The sequence below is a fragment of the Aspergillus udagawae genome, assembly GCF_001078395.1.
Source record: "Aspergillus udagawae IFM 46973 DNA, scaffold_1, whole genome shotgun sequence".
NCBI lineage: Eukaryota > Fungi > Ascomycota > Eurotiomycetes > Eurotiales > Aspergillaceae > Aspergillus > Aspergillus udagawae.
In genome coordinates this window covers 1,693,910-1,712,378 of record NW_025091264.1, presented here as the reverse complement: position 1 = coordinate 1,712,378, position 18,469 = coordinate 1,693,910, and the positions used below count along the sequence as shown (strand labels likewise).

Here is an 18,469-nt window from a genome sequence, read left to right as displayed (position 1 = left end):
CGTCTGGGAATGGACACGAACCGGCACTAAACCGCGTGGCATCAGGAGTCGGTCACCTATCAGGATGTCGAAACGGCGGGATCATCCGTAAGCTTTCCTGTTCAGCGAGCTTTGTGTTGCGGGTGTCACCTCAGATCACGCAACGGCAGGGATGATTGGCATGCAATGCATTGACCTTGCGTTTATCTTTACGTTGGTATAAGTCGAGAGTTCATCGCTCACCGTTTTTCCTGCAGCTTGTCTCTGAAAGTAAAGAGGTGAGCGACATGGGCAAAAGACTTGGCCTGCTTCGGGCCATTTATCTGGTGTCGGCCAGTTGCATGGGCTCGTTTGCGTTTGCGTTTGACACCGGGGTGATCAGTGCGTTGCTCCCTATCAAGAAAAAAGAAAGAAATCGGCCAGCTAATTGACAGGCGGCGTTCTCACGCTGGAATCCTTCCAGAAGGACTTTCGATACACTCAAGCGCAGAAAACCACCGTCAACTCAAATGCGGTGTCTATCCTGCAGGCCGGCGCGTTTTTCGGATGTTTCTTCACCACACCGATAGCCTCGCGGCTAGGCCGCCGGACCGGGTTGATCATCAGCTCGCTGGTGTTTAGTCTCGGCACAATCCTGCAGGTCATCAACGCGCACACGCTGGGCACTTTTTACGCAGGCCGCGTGATTGCCGGGGTTGGGATCGGGGCCGCCACGGTGCTGATCCCGATGTATGCGGCGGAGATGTCGCCCAAGGAGTTCCGCGGGCGGCTGGGGGCGTGTTTCCAGTGGTTCTTTGCGTGCGGCGTGATGGTCGCGTACTGGGTGACGTACGCGGTGTCCAAGGACCAGCCGTCGGCGACGAAGCAGTGGCAGATCGCGCTGGGGCTGCAGCTGCTGCCGTCGACGCTGCTGCTGGCGGGCATGTGCACGGTCAAGGAGAGCGCGCGGTGGCTGGCGGCCAAGGGCCGGACTGAGGCCGCCTGGGAGTCGCTGCGGTGGGTGCGCGGCGGCGACGAGACGGCCGAACTCCAAACGGAGTTTGACGAGATCCTGACGGGCATCGAGGAGGAGGCGCGCGTGCGGGAGCACTGGACCTGGCGCGAGCTGCTGCTGCCGGCGAACCGGTACCGCATCTTCATTGCCGTCACGATCCAGCTGTGTGCGCAGCTGACGGGCAACACCTCGCTGGCGTACTATGCGACTCAGATTTTCGCGGCGGTCGGCGCAGGCGCCTCGGCTAAGCTGGTGACGGGATTCTTCGGAGTGGTCAAGGTGGTCGGGGTCAGCGTCTTCCAGCTGTTTGTCATGGATCGGATCGGGCGCCGGGTCCCGTTCATGGTCGGCGCCGGCGCCATGGGCTCCTTTATGCTCATCATCGCGTGTGTGCTGGCGACGCACCCGACCAAGGCGTCGTCGACGGGGGCCGCCGAGACTGGAGCGACGCACGCGGGCATCGCGATGATCATCATGACTTATGCCGAGGCATTCAGCTTCAACATGTCCTGGGGGCCACTGCCATGGCTTTACGTAGGAGAAATCTTCTCGAGTCGCACGCGCGAGGTGGGAGTGACGGTGGGGGCGGCGTCGCAGTGGCTGTTCAACTTTATGATGTCGCAGGTGACGCCGCACGCGATCGAGAATATTGGCTGGCGGATGTTTCTGATGTTTGCCATTTTCAACTATGCTATTATCGCGTATTCATGGTTCTTTTTGCGGGAGGTATGTCGTTTTCCCTTTCGGCCTCTGCTTTCCTCTGCTAACCTCCGTAGACATCCCGCCATTCTCTGGAAGAAATGCAGAATGTGTTTGGGGGAGGGCCTCGGCAAAAGGGCCGCGACGACGACGAGGCGGAGCCTTCAGTCAAGACGGCTTGAGTCTTCGGTTCAGGAGGGTCTTGATTGGAGGATGAAGAGCAGAATTTTCTGCTGTTGAAGCTGCACGTAATGGTATCCGCTTATACTTTGGCTGGAGGTTTATAGTTCTGAACGTGGCGTAGGCCGGTATCACATGCATTGCAAGGCAGCAGCAGAAGAAGACAAGAGTCATGGACTCGTGTTTCGCTTCTTTGACTGACTCAATTGAAGGTTAAGACTCTACTCGTGCGACTGTCCTGATACCATCCATAAGGCTAAGTCTCACCGAGACAGATCAGCAGAACGGATCGACACCAGACTCTTGACATTGTTCTTGCGATCCTCTCCAGTCCACTCGTAGACTAGATACTCTGTACGAAGCCGAAAAAAAAAAGGAATACGAACGCCAAGCAACGGTGCTATCCGTAAGTGCCCTAGTACAGCTCGTCTATCTGCCAGGGACGGAGCCATTTGAGGCATTTACATTGGTTCCTCTCCCCGGTCTTCCCTTTCTCCGCAGTGGCAAATTTGTTCGTCCCCGTTTCCATAGGACCATTTTCCGTTCCCCCGTCCGTGGTCTCTGGCATGATGCTTGACTGTCCGATACCGATCGATGTTCAGTCAAGAAGGTTGCATTAAAGTAGACAAAGTATCCTGATCGTGCACTTTTATCAAAGAAGTAACTATAAGAGATGGGCACAGACAGCACAGACAGCACAGACAGCACGGGTCTGTACAGACTCGAGGCAGACAGCAAAGACCACCATCCGGCCTCTGACCCTTCCTGACCCTGTTTCCGGGCCGGTTCCATGGTAGTTTTGCCTGGGAGAGTCTCCGCGGGGGAACATTTCTAGACCAATCGCGTGGATTATCCCCAGGACGGTGATTTTGCCGATTGCTTCGGCCACGGCTCTTTGACCTTTTCTTAACCTTTGGCCGGTCTCTTCTCATGTCCCCCCTCCTGGGGACTCGAGCGTTATTCCAGCCATGTGGATGTGGCTGTGGCATTATTATATCTCGCCTCGTGGGTCTGGGTCTGGTCTTGTCTTCGGGATCTGGTCTTGCCTTCGAGTCAAAGGGTCTAGACAGTAGCCGATACTTTTCTAGCTAGCTACCCCATATTTCTCCAGTTCTACGGTTCTGACCCAGAATTTGCACCCCACAGACCGTTATATTTGCATTGCGTCCCACGAGGAACTTTTCTCTGACCTGCAGCTCGCCTCCATTCTTTACCTTTTCTTTTCACCGAATACTCTCCGCTCTTTCACCGCTGCGTCCCTTCCTTTCCATTCTCCTGTTGATTCTCTATTTTATTGGCCCGCATCAGCATGCAACTGTGACCAATGTCGACGTCGGATCGCATCTCGCGACCCACCAATCCCGATGGCCTCGTGCTTGAGGCCTGGGGCCAGGGCCTCATGCTGGGCTGCCTGCTGGTCATGGCCTCCGTGACCTTTGTCAACATGAAGAAGCACATCCTGCTCCACAAATTGATTCTCGTGGAGTTGCTCCTGGCCATGCCCAATGGCACCTTCATCTTCCCCAAAGACCCCGTCTACGGGTGGTACCAGAGCGTCACGGCCATCGGGCTGAATGTCTCGTGGAGCTTGCACAATGTGATCGCCTGGATGAAGAACCGCCCGTTCATGTCGAGAAAGGTGTCGCTGTTCTACATCGGGACCGTGATCCTGGCGCAGCCCTACTGGGTGCTGGAGATTTATGCCAATTTCGCCTATTTCAACAACTACAATAAGATCTTTCTGACGACGAGGCCACTCGAGCCTCTTTTCCGGTTCGCCTTCCCTCCCTATTTTTTTTTTTTTGTCAGGGTTGAAGCTGATTGAGTAGTGACCCCTGGTGGATCTTCACCACCTGCTCCCTCTTCTACACCATCAAACGCGAATACAACTTTGGGATCATCGAGCTGGTCAGCGTCTCGCCGCGGTTTGGCATCATGCTGGCGTCCATGTGTCTCTCCATTGCTTTCATGATCGTCGACACCTGCAGCGTCCTCAACGTGTTTAGCCATTCGTCCTTGCCGACGGGCATTGAGCCATTCTGGAAGGTATTTTTTTCTCTGCCATTTTCATAAGGTCTTCTGCTGACCGTACAGCTGTCATTTATCTTCAAATGTCTCTGCGACACCGTCATCCTCGACGACTTCAAAACCGCTCTCGATCGCATGCGCGCCTACTGGTTTCGGAAACGGAACATGGGCGGCGAGATCCTGTTACATACCGGCGAGCATCCCCACCAGCATCATCGCATGGAGGGTAGCGGACGGTTACGCCCGACGGATGAGGACATTGAAGCTCTGACTGGGAATGGGGGCGATGGGCGCAAATCGGAGTCACTCCCAAAGGTATATACGCGCGAGCATGTCCGGGGGTGAGCGTAGGAGTATAATCAGGTATCACTATAATGATGTATATACGTACATGATATAATCGAAAATATTTTCTTCCATAATTCTAGAATATCGCCAGAGGTGCACGTACCCCTGTATTGACTTCCTCGATCAGGCAGCTTCTCACGTGCCACCGCTGCTGATTTCTGCAAGACAATCAATTACTATAAACCTCAAACAAGATTAAGCATTTGAAACAGAGGCCTGTCAATTCTCCGTCGCGGTCCGTCGGCAGAAGAGTCGACCATGACGAAACGCTGGTGTCGATCTTTTCCTGTATGCTCTGATGTTTCCAGTTGGCGACACCCCGGTTGGGCCTAGTGCGGCTGGTGGATCTGCCCAAGTGTTGTTCCTTGCGCCGCTGGAATAATTGTTGATGATCTTTGAATTGAATTTGATACCCTTGTCAATCATTCTATTCCACACCCGAATCAATGAGTTCCAGGTTCCTGATGAAAGTAGCGCTGTGCTTGGTCTAGTCTACGATTGCTGGTATCTGCTTGCGCGTCAAGGCCATCAAAACCTGGCGATTCCCGCTTGGCCTGCCAATCTCCATCCACCAAGATCCATCAACTGGCTCCAGTGGAGATCATGATTCCGTGCAGGTGGCCGATCTGATCTCAGGTTGATTTTTGCTGTTTGTCGGCCCCTGTTGATCCTCACCTCTGCCTTCAGTGCTATATCTACGTCGCATACTACCACTCCCTGTTTGCTTTGTTTTTCTACTCTGTCCGACCTTTGTCACTCTTTGTATACATACACGTTCATTCTGTCTATAGTTTTGCCGTTGAAATGCCAGGCCGAGGGTTACTCAGGGTACTCAGCGGGTGCACCCTACTGTCACTCGGTGCGGTCACTGTCGTGGCAGTAGATACCTGGCCGTACATGACCCTGCAGACTGCTCCATACCAGCCTCCGCAGATCCAAGTCACCAAGAGCGGCACCACCGACCCGGGCTACCTCTTTGTTGGCCCCCGTGGCAACAAGCCGGCAGGCACGGCGGCGTTGATCTACGACGAGGACGGCAACCTGGTCTACCAGGGCCCGGACCAGGTGACGGCCAATTTCCGGGTGCAGCGGCTGTTCAACCAGGATGTCATTACCTTCTGGGCCGGCAACATGACCGACCTGGGCTTTGGGTATGGCTCCGTCCACATTCTCGACAATACCTACCGGGAGATCTACACGGTGACCCTGCAGGGAAACTTTGAGACGCCGGACCACAGCGTGCCGGATTCGTACATTGACCTGCACGAGAGTCACATCTCGGCCCGCAATACGTTGCTGGTCACGGCCTACAACGTCACCCAGCAGTCCCTGACGTCGATCGGGGGCACGCCGGAGGATTACATGCTGGACAGTCTGTTCTACGAGATCGACATTGCTACCAATGAGGTCGTGCATTCGTGGAGCGCCCTGGAACATGTCGACCAGATTGCCTTGACGGATTCCAAGCAGGGGATTGACGACGATCATGGAACGCGTGAGCAGCCGTGGGATGCGTACCATATCAACTCGGTAGAACTGTTTGACCAGGGGTATCTCATCTCGCTGCGCCACTACTGGTCGGGCTATTATGTCCATAGCAATGGGACTGTCATGTGGCAATTTAGTGTACTCCGCCCTTCACTCCCCCTTTGATGCGTTTTGATACTGACAAACCAGGGCGAACTGGGCAAGGGCGACTTCCAACTGGACAAGGCCGGCGTGTTCTCCTGGCAGCACGACATGCGCCTCTACAACCAGACCGAAACCGGCATGATCCTGAGTCTGTTCAACAACGCCAACACCCCTACCGAGACTGTTGCGCCGTCGACGGGTTTGAGCTATGCGGTGGATCTGGTCAACCGCACGGCGAAGACACTTCGCACGCTGAGCGACAGCAAAGACGTCATCCACAGCGTTAGTCAAGGCAACTACGAACTGCTCGGCCCGTCGGGACATGTCGTGCTGGGCTACGGCTCCATTGCCAAGATCAAAGAGTTTGACGCCAACAACAAGCAGGTCCTCACGGCGCAGTTTGGCACCGACAACGAGGTGGCGTCGTACCGCGGGTACAAATGCGCCTGGAAAGCGACGCCGTTCTGGGCGCCGGCGATTGTCGTTCGTCGGGTGTCGGGTGATTCTGCACAGGTGTTTATGAGCTGGAACGGGGCGACCGAGTATGACAATTGGGCTGTCATGGCGGCGGATTCGTTGGACTCTGTCAACCCTACGATTGTCACCACCTTTAAGCGCACTGGCTTTGAGACGTCTGGTACGGTTCGGGGATTAAAGACACCATATCTCCAGGTGGTGGCTCGTCGGGGCGATATTCCTCTTGGCATGTCGCCTATTGTCAGTTTTTAGCAGCCATCTTCACTGCTGTACATTACATATACACTCGCATATTCACATACTATTAATAGATTAGCATAGCGTGACTATAGACTTATTACTCAATACGCTGCCTGATGCAATGAGTGCTCGGGTGTACATCGTTGCACTATCGGGTGTACCACATACACAGCTCACTCGAATACAGAGTAAACATATGATCATAGCTGAATACTAGATATATATAGCTGGCCAGACCATCACCTCAACCTAACCATCAACACCAACACATCAACGATCAACAGAACTAGAATCGAAACAGAAAATGCATCTCAACATCCCTCTCACTCTGACCCTCTGTCTCCCCCTCGCTCTGGCCCTGCCTCCGAGACCCTTGACCATGACCATGATGAACCCAAAGATCCCCAGATCAACAAACCAAACCCTGGGCCACGCCACCATCCACAACACCTGCCCAAGCGAAATCTATCTCTGGTCCGTCGGCTCCACCATCGCCCCGCAACTCACCCTCCCCCCAAACACAACCTACACCGAGCCATACCGCCGCGATCCCGCCAGCGGCGGCATCGCGCTGAAGCTCACGCGCGTGCAGAACGGGCTGTATACCGCGGCGCCGCAGATGGTGTTTGCGTATAACCTTGTGCAGCAGCAGATATGGTACGATCTGTCGGATGTGTTTGGGGATCCGTTCTATGGAAGTCGGGTTCGGGTGGAGTATCGCTCGCTGTCTGGAGAGGAGGGGGGCGATGAGGAAGAGAAGGGGATTGAGTGGGTGGATGGGGTGTCGCCGGGGGGAAGTATGGTTAGGGTTGCGGATGCGCAGGGCGATTTGCTTTTGACGGTCTGTTAGTCGTCTTTAGAGTGTTCTACGAGATGATATGTGGGTGAAGATAAAGTGAGGGTGGTGGTGGTGTTGTGAGTGGATGAGGTGAGATGGTAATAGGGTAATCTATGTTGTTCTATTTGCTGTTTTGTGCTATGCAGTAGTAATTCAATGTGTTTTATTAGATTGAACCTGATGAATGTAGTGTCTATATGGAGTAATTGATCCCCACATTACCCTCGGCATTTATGTCAGTACAGAGTTGTACCAGAGCAGAATAGAGGGGTTCTGGCACTGTCGTTGTACAGTAAGCTTACTCTACGGACTGTATCTGAGCTGAAGAATAGATCGAGAATGCTATTCCTATTCGCTCGTTTGGCCGAGATATCTTCTTACATTCCGACCTGGGATCCTCGTGGATTATGCATTCCTCGGGCAGAAGGCCGAGGCTGACTATGGAGATCCCCATTATATTCCCCGCACTTTGCCATCTCACTCCTTTGTTCTTCACCACAACAATATCATCATCAACACAACTCCTACCGTAATTCTAAGATGACTTCTATAAGAGTGGCGCCGTCGGCCGCCAATAGAGCCCTGAATCTCCTCCGCACAGTGCAGTATACTCATCCGCCCTCCTGTCCGTGCCACTCCAACCCCAATCACCACCATCACCTACCATCCAGCCATGTGCGTCGTCTGGCCACCCCCGTGGATCCCTCGCGCCAGAAAGAGTACGCCTTTGAAATGGCCGCCTCGAGTATCCGGTTCGGTCCGGGCGCGACCAGGGAGGTCGGCATGGACTTTGCTAATATGAAGGCCAAGCGCGTGTGTATCGTGACCGACCAGAACGTGGCTAAGCTGGATGCCATGAAACAAGCGGTGGAGGGTCTGACCAAAGAGGGCATCGAATTCACCGTGTACGACAAGGTGCGCGTGGAGCCAAAGGATAGTTCGTAAGTTGCAGACGTGCAGTCCTCGAGAGTCAGGCGCCCTGCTAACTCCAGCAGAGTGAAAGATGCCATTGCCTTTGCAAAGCCATATAACCCCGATGCTTTTCTGGCTGTTGGCGGCGGCTCCGTTATCGACACGGCCAAGCTGATGAACCTCTACACCGTCTTCCCCGAGGCCGACTTTCTCGACTTTGTCAACGCCCCCCTGGGCAAAGGACTCCCCGTCACCAAGGCCCTGCGGCCGCTGGTGGCCGTGCCTACCACCGCAGGCACCGGGTCCGAAACCACCGGAACCGCCATCTTCGACCTCGTGTCGAAAAAAGCCAAAACAGGCATCGCCCACCGCAATCTCAAGCCGACGCTGGGCATCTGCGACCCGCTCAACACCCGCACCATGCCGTCCGCCGTCCACGCCTCCTCCGGCCTCGACGTCCTCTGCCACTCGCTCGAGTCCTGGACCGCCATCCCCTACAACGAGCGCACGCCGCGGCCCACCAACCCCATCAACCGGCCCGCCTACCAGGGCGCCAACCCCATCTCGGATATCTTCTCGCTGCAGGCCCTCCGCAGCACCGTCAAGTACCTCCCCCGCGCCGTCCGCGACCCGGACGACTTCGAGGCCCAGTCCCAGATGCTCCTGGCCGCCACCCTGGCCGGCGTCGGGTTCGGGAACGCCGGCGTCCACCTGTGCCACGGCATGAGCTACCCCATCTCCAGCCAGAACCCGGGCTACAAGCATGCGGGATATGACGTGGACTACCCGATTATCCCGCACGGCGTGTCGGTGGCCGTCACCGCGCCTGCTGTGTTCCGCTTCACGGCCGCCTCGAACCCGGACCGGCATCTGGCTGCCGCGGAGGCCTTTGGCGTGGATATCTCGAACGTCAAGCGCGAGAGCGCCGGCGAGGTCCTCGGCGAGGCCCTGGCCAAGTTTCTGGCGGAGCTGGGCGACCAGCCGCGCGGGCTGAAGGATCTGGGCTTCAAGCGTTCGGATATCGACTCCTTGGTTGAGGGGACGATCCCGCAGCAGCGCGTGTTGATGTTGGCGCCGAATCTGAGTGCGGAGCTGGAACGGGAGAGGGAGGAGCTGAGGGGGTTACTCGAGCAGTCGATGGAATATTAGTTTAGGTAACAAACAAACAAACAATGCATTCTGTATCAACCAAACGCCTACTCCGTAATTATGCAGTATGATACACTCTATTTGCATCAATCCTCGCAGATGATCCTCAACCCAATCACCCCCATCGAGGACGCCACCCGGTCCAGCCAGGTGACAGGCAAAGCCTCGCTCGACGCACTCGACACCCCACGTTGAAATTCAGACTCCAAGCGGAACTTCCGTCCTCGTGCTCGTCCAACCCGAAGCCAAACCAGCAGGCTCTGCAGCGCAGCCACCAGATCCTCCGCTCCTTGGAGCAGGAGTCCCGGCCCTGTCTCCCGGCCAGCATCTCCACCCCCCAGCACCCCCCGCAACTCCTGAACCAGACGAACCAGCCGGCGCCTCGTCGCCCGCACCCTGGCGACTAGCCCATCATCCACCTCCTCGCCCCCACCATCACCCTCACCCTCACCCTCAGGCACGCCCGAGCGACCCTCCCGGGGGTCCTCCGGCAATGCCTCCGCAAAATACCGCGGACACCGCACGACCTCCATCCAGATCCGCTCACACACATCCACCACCCTGCCCTGCGGCCCCGCCTTGCGCGCATCCTCGGCGCGGATGCGTCCCGCAAACCGCAGCCACGGCTCCTCGTCCAGGAAGCACGCGCGCCCCTCGTAGATGGCCGTCGCGACGAGGAATCCGCGGAAGGCGATGTAGCAGCCGCGAGCGAAGCCGGGGCCTTCACTGCCCGCGCTCGCTTGTTGTTGTTGTTCGTCGTCGTCGTCGTTGTCGTCGGTGTCGGAGTCGGCTTCGACAGGCCCCCTCGCCAGCATAATCCTCCGGACACCATCGACATGCACCACAAACGCGTCCGGCGACGTCCGCGCGTACATCTCGTACACGGCGAGCATCATGATCGTGGCGAGGAGCGGGGCGGACAATGCAGCGGGCGAGTGCAGTGCCGCGACAACATGCGTAAGTGCGTGCGAGTACAGCTGGCGGCTGCGGCGCGTGTGCTGGGCTGGATCGGATGAGAACTGCGCGGTGTAGATGGATGTGAGACAGGCGAGGGTGGCGGCGAGGTAGGGGGTTGCGCCGGAGGCGTAGGAGGAGGCGACGTGCGCCAGGAAGTCGGGGCGGTTGTGGGCGCGAAAGATGTTGGAGGTGTACAGGGTGGGGAAGGCGGAGTGGAGGAAGGAGGCGAAGAGGTGTGGTTGTTGCATTTGCAGCTGCATTTGCTGTTGGAGGTGGGCTTGGGATTGCGACGAGCAGGAGTCCTCTGAACGGGTCTGGCGCATCATCGCGAGGGCGTTGTTGCGCACGGCAGCTGCAGCTGCCGCTGCGTCTGCGTCTGCGTCTGCGGTTGTCTCTGGAGGTCTGCGAGACTGGGACCGGGACTGGTGCCGGCGTTGGAGGGCTGGTCCTTCATCTTGGAAGCGAAAAGTGCGACGGTAGCCTGGACAGGGGCGACCGTATTTCCGGCATTGCGAGCATTGGGGGACGGCCTCGTCGCACTGGTTTGTCAGTCGTTGATAAGAGAGTGGGAGTAGAGACACCGACCTTGATGCGTCTTTCGCGGCACCGAGCGCAGCCTGTGCTATGAGGGACTCCGACCATGGTATCTTACAGTCCAGCCAGTTGGTATCTTACAGTCACGGCCAGCGTGGGTCAACAGTGTTGACAAACGGTCTATAAACCTAAACGGAAACGCTTGCAAGACGACAAGAAAGGAATGTGGTGAAGGAGTGTGTGTGTATGTGTGTGACTTGACAAACTCAATCACATCGAGACGAGCGACCTTTTCTATCCCTAACACATCCCACCAGCTCAACAGGATGCAGAGAGGCCCCCAATCGGGTGAACTAAGTACGGCACCACACCGAATGATGGCGTCCAGACTGGCATCTCCAGTCCGAGGACAGACCGTTAACCTTTTTTTGGATCTGCATCTCGACCGGACTGTTGAGCTATGATGATCCTGCAAGGGCCACGAGGGTGCCATGCTATGGCCCGTGGCCCCCACGGTTCTTGACGTCGTCTCATGAAGCAGATTCATCCGGATACTCTAGAGTCTCGTAAAACGTCATGACGCTGAGGAGCTAGACTGACTCGATGGCTGTCATGGTCTGTAGCGGACTCTGGTATAATTATCCATCACGAACGAATAGCTGCCCAGCAAGCATGGGGGCCATGACAGAGAATCAAGATGAGGTCAAAGTGAAGTCAAACTCTCAAACGGTAGCTTGATGGAATCCGAACTGAACAGGTCGGCTAGTGATTAAAATAGCATCATCCTCGTAGTGGATGCTTGATGATTGGCGCGTTTCTCGGTGCGGCTCCCGTTAGACGGGATATACGAGCCAGCATCGACTCTCTGGTGATCTGTGCTTTGCCCTGCACTCGTGAAACAATCGCCAAAGGTCAAATGTCATCAAGGTCAAACACGACAAGGACCCACTCGACTCGTGTTCGTCAATATCCTGAAAGTGCTCCTCGTATGAGGAATGGGAGAGTGCTTACCCTCTAATATTAACAGCTCTGCTCGTGGCCATATTGCCTAGAATAGCAACAAGGATGACGAGATGGCCTGCCGCCCCGCATATCTTCATACTTTCATTCTCTCTAGTGGAACCTGCAAAAGGAAATAACTTGATCGGTCATTCTCTTGGTCAAACTCAAAAAAGACTTACCAGGTTAGGAAACCGGGGCGCTCTCGAATGGATAATGCCCCGTTAGTCCGTAATATATGTCATCTATCTCATCTCGTCAAGTCTCCAAAAAGGATCAATCAATTCAGCGGCAAGCTCGACAAAGACAAAACATCAGATGACACGAGATAAAAGCAAAGAAGGATAATCTTCCTCATTGTGCAAGATGATAATATACATCCACGAATCACACCGACGCCATCCCGCAACCCCGCAGTCTCATAATGTACTCACCTTATGCAGATTAACCAGCCTGTCAATGATTGGCACGCGGAACAGACCCAGACATGAGCCTGCAGTAGGATATGATGTTATTGCCTCAAGGTATACCTCTCGTTATTGGGTTACAGACTAGTGGCGTCTCTAGCCCAATTGCTGTCAATGTATCAGGTTGGCTAATGCATTCCCTCGACAGAGTCAATTGATTCACAGTTTCATTGATGTGGACAAATATATAAAGCTCTAAAGTTCTAACCACTGGTCTTTCTCATGACCATCATTGACGAGTCAATCCGGCCGAACGATCATGCCCTCTGCCAAACAGCCCACTCCCAAAGTCCTCGTGCCGGAAAAACTCTCGCCAGATGGATTGGCTCTCTTGCGTGCGTCGCTCGAAGTAGACGAGCGAAAGGGTCTCGATGCGGATGAGCTTCTTCAGATCATTCCCGAATATGACGCTTTGGTCGTCCGCTCCGAAACCAAAGTCACGGCCAGTCTCCTTCGAGCCGCCAAACAACTCAAGGTAGTTGCTAGAGCGGGAGTAGGAGTGGACAATGTGGGTGAGTTCGGCCGGGCTTGAACCATTGATCAACGAATATTGACACACTGGCGGCTTCAGACGTCGAGGAAGCCACCAAGCTAGGCATCGTCGTCGTCAACTCGCCGTCGGGCAACATCGGGGCTGCCGCAGAACATACCATTGCCCTGCTGATGGCCATGGCGCGGAACATCCCCGAGGCCTGCAGCAGTCTGAAGAGCGGCAAATGGGAACGCAGCAAGTTTGTCGGAGTCGAGGTGAAGGGCAAGACGTTGTCGATCATCGGATTGGGGAAAGGTGAGCTTCTTTCATCTTGGGAGGAACGGGTTGGGAACACATCATCGCATAACTGTTTCTCCTACGAATGGTCGAGTGTTATGGCTGACTGACGACAGTCGGGTTGACGGTCGCACGGCTGGCCAAAGGGCTAGGGATGAACGTCAACGCGCTCGATCCGTATGCGTCTCCTGCCGTCGCAGCGTCCGCGTCCGTCACCCTGGTCTCGTCGCTGTCGGAGCTACTACCCACGGCCGACTTTCTCACCATCCACACGCCGCTGATCGCGTCAACCAAGGGGATGATCTCGACGGCCGAGCTCGCGCAGATGAAACCCGGCTCTCGGATCCTCAACGTCGCTCGCGGCGGCACCATCGACGAAGCCGCCCTCCTTGAGGCCCTGGAGTCGAACCACCTGGCCGCCGCCGCCATCGATGTCTTCACGTCTGAACCTCCCCAGCCAGACTCGACGGCCGGTCGATTGATCGCCCATCCCCGCGCGGTCGCCACCCCGCACCTCGGCGCCTCCACGGTCGAAGCTCAGGAAAATGTCTCCATCGACGTCTGCGAGCAGGTCCTCCAGATCCTGAACGGCTCCCTCCCGCGGAGCGCAGTCAACGCGCCCCTCATCCTGCCCGACGAATACCGCAAGCTGCAGCCGTTTGTCCGGCTCGTCGAGAAAATGGGTAGCCTGTACACGCAGCACTACGCCTCGGCCGTGGGCGGGTCGATGACGCGCAACACATTTGATCTCATCTACCACGGCGAGGTGGCGGGCATCAGCAACACGCGACCGCTGTTCGCTGCGCTGATCAAGGGCCTCCTGGCCCCGATCAGCAGCTCTGAGGGCATCAACATCAACATCGTCAATGCGGAGCTGGTCGCGCGCGAACGCGGCATCTTCGTCAACGAGCAGCACTCGCGCGATCCGGCGGATCATTCGTACTCGTCGCTTGTGACGCTGGTCGCGAGGCCGCCTTCGCGCGCCTCGTCTCGTGCGCCTGCGCCGGAGGCTACCGCTCAGACCGGAGTCGGGCCAGTGCCGCAAGACCAGCGCATCATCTCCGGGACATGCAGTGGCGACCAGCCGTTGATTAATCGGCTGGGCCGGTTCGAGACCTCGTTTGTCCCGGAGGGAACGCTGCTCATTTGCGAGAACTACGATTCTCCAGGGAAGATTGGGGCGGTGGGCAGTCTTCTGGGGCAGGAAGGGGTCAACATCAACTTTATGACCGTCGCTCCGGTCTCGAGGAAGTTTGTCTCTGTACCTGACGGAGACTTGAAGCACGAGGCGTTGATGATCCTGGGGATCGACAAGGTGGTGGAGCAGCGAGTGGCCGATGGGCTCGTCAAGGGGGGAGGAGTGTTGAGCGCGAGTGTTATTTCTCTGTGACAGAATTCTGTCCTGTGAATGTGATCAGTAGACCAGGTTTAATCTATTGTGGCAGATGACCTGTCAGTGTTGATCTGCAGTCCCCGCATTATGCATATCACATTCACGTCTAGTCCCATACATACCAGAGGTAGGTAGGTAGGTAGATAAACAATGCATTCCCTTCATCATGAATCACATCAACACCAACATCAAGAATAGCCACATTATCATCTCATAGCCATAAATCATAGCCATAATCAAAATGAAAACACCACTCATCTTTACCCTGTTATCAATAACACTCACCTCCGCAAAAACCCTCCAATCCCCCCTCGACCACCCCAACAACAACAATGCTGTCAACAACAACAACATGAGAACAGGAAACCCCGTCATCCCAGGCTGGTATGCCGACCCCGAAGCTCGCATCTTCAGCCAACGGTACTGGATCTACCCAACCTACTCGGCCGCCTACGAAACCCAAACCTTCTTCGACGCCTTCTCCTCCCCGGACCTCCTCACCTGGACCAAACACCCCCGCATTTTGGATTTCGGGAACATCCCCTGGACCACCAACCGCGCTGCCTGGGCGCCGTCCGTGATTCGTCGGCCTGCCTCTCCGAGAACCAATGACAGTACTGCCACAGAACAAGAGGAGAATGGGCATGGGTACGATTACTTTATGTACTTCTCCGCAGGCGACGGGGCAGGGATCGGGGTTGCGAAATCAACAACAGGCAGACCGGAGGGCCCCTATGCAGACGTTCTTGGGAAACCGCTGATCCCGAACACGGTGTTTGGCGCGGAGCCGATCGACCCGCAGGTGTTCATCGATGATGATGAGCGCGTGTGGTTGTATTTCGGGGGGTGGAGCCATGCGGTGGTGGTTGAGCTGGGGAGTGATATGGTGAGTCTGAAGGGGGAGTATTTGGAGCTTACACCCAAGGGGTATGTCGAGGGCCCGTGGATGATGAAGAGGGAGGGGGTGTATTATTTTATGTTTAGTGTGGGGGGGTATGTTGTTCCCCTAACTCTCTCTCTCTCTCGCCTTGGTCGAGGGCAAAGTGCTAATGGTGGCTGATAGATGGGGAGATGACTCCTACGGGGTGAGTTATGTTACTGGGGAGTCGCCGACGGGCCCATTCACGACGGAGCCTGTCAAGATCCTCTCCGGCAATGCGACGGTCGGCACGGGGACGGGCCATAACAGTGTTTTTACGCCGGATGGACAGGACTACTATATCGTCTACCATCGGCGGCTGCTGAACGACACCGAGCGCGACCACCGCGTGGTCTGCATCGATCGGATGGAGTTTGATGCAGAGGGGAATATCCTGCCGGTGGTGATTACGACCGAGGGCGTATATGCAAGGGCATTGAATCAGCCAAAGGCTGTCTAGCGTACATGCTTGAGCTTCAGGAGTATCAATAGTGCTATCGTATACCTTTTTCAACGCCAAACTCCAGTAATGCATGGGTATCATATCAAAACATCGAGCTGCGCTTTTTATGCAACTTTGAATCGTCCGATGACCGTCGGAACCCAAAGAAACTACTCTTTTTCGGCTGCAGCTGCCCCTGTCCTGGTCCCTGCCCCTGCGGCCGCGGCGACTGCCCGAAATGCACCGTCGATAGCGGTCGAGGCGGAGGCACAGAGCCAGGCGCATGTGGCCGCGAAGTCGGAACGGGCCCCGGCATCAGATGCGACATGGACGGTGCCTGCTGGTGGTAGTAGTATCGTGGATGCGGTCGCGGAGGGGGTTGCGGTTGCTGCTGCCGAGGAGGTGGTGGAGGACGCGACGGCTGCGCAGGAGGACGCGCAAGGTTCACGGCGCTGGCGCGCACCTGCTGCTCCTCGTGGCCGTAGATCTTCTGCAGTCGGCGAGTCTCCTTGTCGATTTCGGCCTGACGCCTGCGGCGAGCCTTCTCCTCTTCTTCTAGCCTTTTCTTGGTCCGTTTCTCCTCCTCCTTGCGCGAAACTTCTGGCTTTTTCCTCTGTTGTTGCGTTGGAGCTGGGGGTTGAGTCTCTGCTGGACGCGGGGGTGCAGGTGCAGGCTGTTTGCCGTTGGTTCTTGTATTCGAGGCTACCGGCGTTGGCTTCTGACTGTGCGAGCCTGTACCATTCTGTACCGCTGTGCTGGCACTGACCTTGACAGTACTGCCTGTCGGACCCGCCACAGGCTTCTTTGCCACCTCCTCCCTTACAATCCGAAACGCGTCCTTCATCGGGGTGAAGTAGACATCGCGAATGCTCACTGCTCCCAGCAAGAGCACAACCTCCAGCCCCTTAAAATCCTCCATCTCAACCCGGTACAGGTTCGGCTCGTAAAGCGTCAACTCCCGCAGCGCCTTGAAGATCGACAGCGTGATATCCGGCTCCTTGCTCTTCGCTTTCCCTTCGGGCAGCGTCGACGTCTTCCCAGACAGCAGACACGTCAGGTCCTTGGACAACTTGCTATCCTTGCGCCAGCTGAACCGGAGTTTCGGGGTCGTGTCCGCCAGGGCGGGGTCGGTCTGCGTGCGGTCCAGCGTCGAGGCCGACGGCTGCCGGAAGGTGTGCTGCGGCATTTCGAATTCCCACGTTGCCGGCGTATTCCACGTCTTGTGCTTGTAGCGGATCGTCACCTGCTGGTCGGGGTTGTACAGGTGGACGATGAACTGCGAGGGGAGAATGGGTTCTGGGGGAGGCGTGACCCCGCCGTTCAGGCGGATCGCCTCGGCGGATAGACTGGGTTGCGTCCATTCCGGGATAATTAGGATCTCGCCGTAGACAACATCTGGCACGAAAGGATCACAGAGCGCCACGGCATAGCGGTTCTTGGAGGAGGGGGAGGAAGGATCGGGGTAGCGAAGGGTGTAGGCAGGTTCGGGGTCGTTGCCGTGCTGGCAGAGATAAATAGTCCAGAGGTGCTTTTGTTGGTCATTCGGTTTGAGATAGAAGGCTGTCGTCGTCGTCGTAGTCAGTCAGTCAGCAGTCAGTCTTCAGGGTATTTTTGGTGAACGAGAGAATGACGTACTGGGAAGGTTCTCGTCAAGCATTGTGCGTGGATATCGCTACGGCGGGAACATTCAATGAGAACCGCCGGTCTATAGCAATTGAGACAATTCAGCCATTGATTAATGGCCACGCTTTGAAATATACCACCGATGGACAGAGGAAGAGGAGTTGTTTCAGAGGTGCCTGGTGATAAGCCTAAGGCTTGCTGCTCTGGGGTACATAGCCGCTATTGCGCCACTGGATCCGCACCTAAAAATAGCGCGTGTCCATCTTATTCTTTCCTTGTCTTTTCCTTGTCTCCCGATAGCTTATACCTAGTTACTATGCAGTTATCCGAGCTTAGTGAACGTTTCAAGTCGCCAAATAGGCAGATATATTTCCCAGCTCTATCTAACTCTATCTAAGTCTTGTCTGCAGTTAGTAATTGTTACTATCCGAAGCATTGACTGAACGATGATAGGCTGGTTTGTCTAAACTACCGTCTCACCATAGTCCATTCGTGTGTCATATCTGCCAGTGAAATAGGCATGGACTCAACTCAATTCGATGGGTTGCGATCCAGCCTTTTGCGCAAATCAACAATTTATACACTAATCTGCCAGATCCTCTGACCCTATGGAACTGAATCTGAACATGGACTATCCAACTCTACTAGCCGTCAGAACATTCTGACGATTCAGCGAGACAGCACCAGCAGAATGAAATAACAAGCCTGCTCGCAAATATGATTGCGACAGAATGGATATACATACGAAAAAAAAAACAAAAGTCATGAATCTCGTTGCCTTGAGCACTGCCTCGAAGGATGGGGGTGAAATCTGCCCCGTGGATCAGTCCACCGCTACAGAACAGGGCCGTGCAATTGGGCTATTCTGTCGTGCTCTGCCTCTTGGCTCA

General features: G+C 55.7%; 8 protein-coding genes across 8 annotated transcripts; 6 read left to right on the top strand and 2 right to left on the bottom strand.

The window, feature by feature from the left end:
* Positions 1-266: 266 nt before the first annotated feature.
* Positions 267-1,854, top strand: Aud_000569 (putative MFS sugar transporter; the record flags this gene model as incomplete). The annotated part of the gene is made up of 3 exons (XM_043286078.1): positions 267-360; positions 414-1,699; positions 1,750-1,854. The coding sequence occupies 3 exons, from the start codon at positions 267-269 to the stop codon at positions 1,852-1,854; spliced, it is 1,485 nt and encodes a 494-aa protein (XP_043142013.1).
* A 1,322-nt stretch (positions 1,855-3,176) lies between these two features.
* Aud_000568 (uncharacterized protein) lies at positions 3,177-4,225 on the top strand (the record flags this gene model as incomplete). Its single annotated transcript, XM_043286077.1, has 3 exons — positions 3,177-3,625; positions 3,682-3,898; positions 3,947-4,225. The coding sequence occupies 3 exons, from the start codon at positions 3,177-3,179 to the stop codon at positions 4,223-4,225; spliced, it is 945 nt and encodes a 314-aa protein (XP_043142012.1).
* An 807-nt stretch (positions 4,226-5,032) lies between these two features.
* Aud_000567 (arylsulfotransferase family protein) lies at positions 5,033-7,427 on the top strand (the record flags this gene model as incomplete). Its single annotated transcript, XM_043286076.1, has 3 exons — positions 5,033-5,854; positions 5,906-6,577; positions 6,879-7,427. 3 exons carry the CDS (start codon positions 5,033-5,035, stop codon positions 7,425-7,427), a joined length of 2,043 nt encoding a protein of 680 aa, XP_043142011.1.
* Positions 7,428-7,955: 528 nt separating this feature from the next.
* Positions 7,956-9,476, top strand: Aud_000566 (hydroxyacid-oxoacid transhydrogenase; the record flags this gene model as incomplete). Its single annotated transcript, XM_043286075.1, has 2 exons — positions 7,956-8,356; positions 8,411-9,476. 2 exons carry the CDS (start codon positions 7,956-7,958, stop codon positions 9,474-9,476), a joined length of 1,467 nt encoding a protein of 488 aa, XP_043142010.1.
* An 86-nt stretch (positions 9,477-9,562) lies between these two features.
* Aud_000565 (Zn(II)2Cys6 transcription factor domain-containing protein) lies at positions 9,563-11,075 on the bottom strand (the record flags this gene model as incomplete). Its single annotated transcript, XM_043286074.1, has 2 exons — positions 9,563-10,972; positions 11,019-11,075. 2 exons carry the CDS (start codon positions 11,073-11,075, stop codon positions 9,563-9,565), a joined length of 1,467 nt encoding a protein of 488 aa, XP_043142009.1.
* A 1,617-nt stretch (positions 11,076-12,692) lies between these two features.
* On the top strand, positions 12,693-14,592 carry Aud_000564 (D-3-phosphoglycerate dehydrogenase; the record flags this gene model as incomplete). Its single annotated transcript, XM_043286073.1, has 3 exons — positions 12,693-12,945; positions 13,005-13,220; positions 13,319-14,592. The coding sequence occupies 3 exons, from the start codon at positions 12,693-12,695 to the stop codon at positions 14,590-14,592; spliced, it is 1,743 nt and encodes a 580-aa protein (XP_043142008.1).
* Positions 14,593-14,836: 244 nt separating this feature from the next.
* Aud_000563 (glycoside hydrolase family 43 protein) lies at positions 14,837-15,974 on the top strand (the record flags this gene model as incomplete). Its single annotated transcript, XM_043286072.1, has 2 exons — positions 14,837-15,588; positions 15,659-15,974. The coding sequence occupies 2 exons, from the start codon at positions 14,837-14,839 to the stop codon at positions 15,972-15,974; spliced, it is 1,068 nt and encodes a 355-aa protein (XP_043142007.1).
* Positions 15,975-16,059: 85 nt separating this feature from the next.
* Positions 16,060-17,613, bottom strand: Aud_000562 (uncharacterized protein; the record flags this gene model as incomplete). The annotated part of the gene is made up of 2 exons (XM_043286071.1): positions 16,060-17,516; positions 17,592-17,613. 2 exons carry the CDS (start codon positions 17,611-17,613, stop codon positions 16,060-16,062), a joined length of 1,479 nt encoding a protein of 492 aa, XP_043142006.1.
* Between the last annotated feature and the right edge of the window lie 856 nt (positions 17,614-18,469).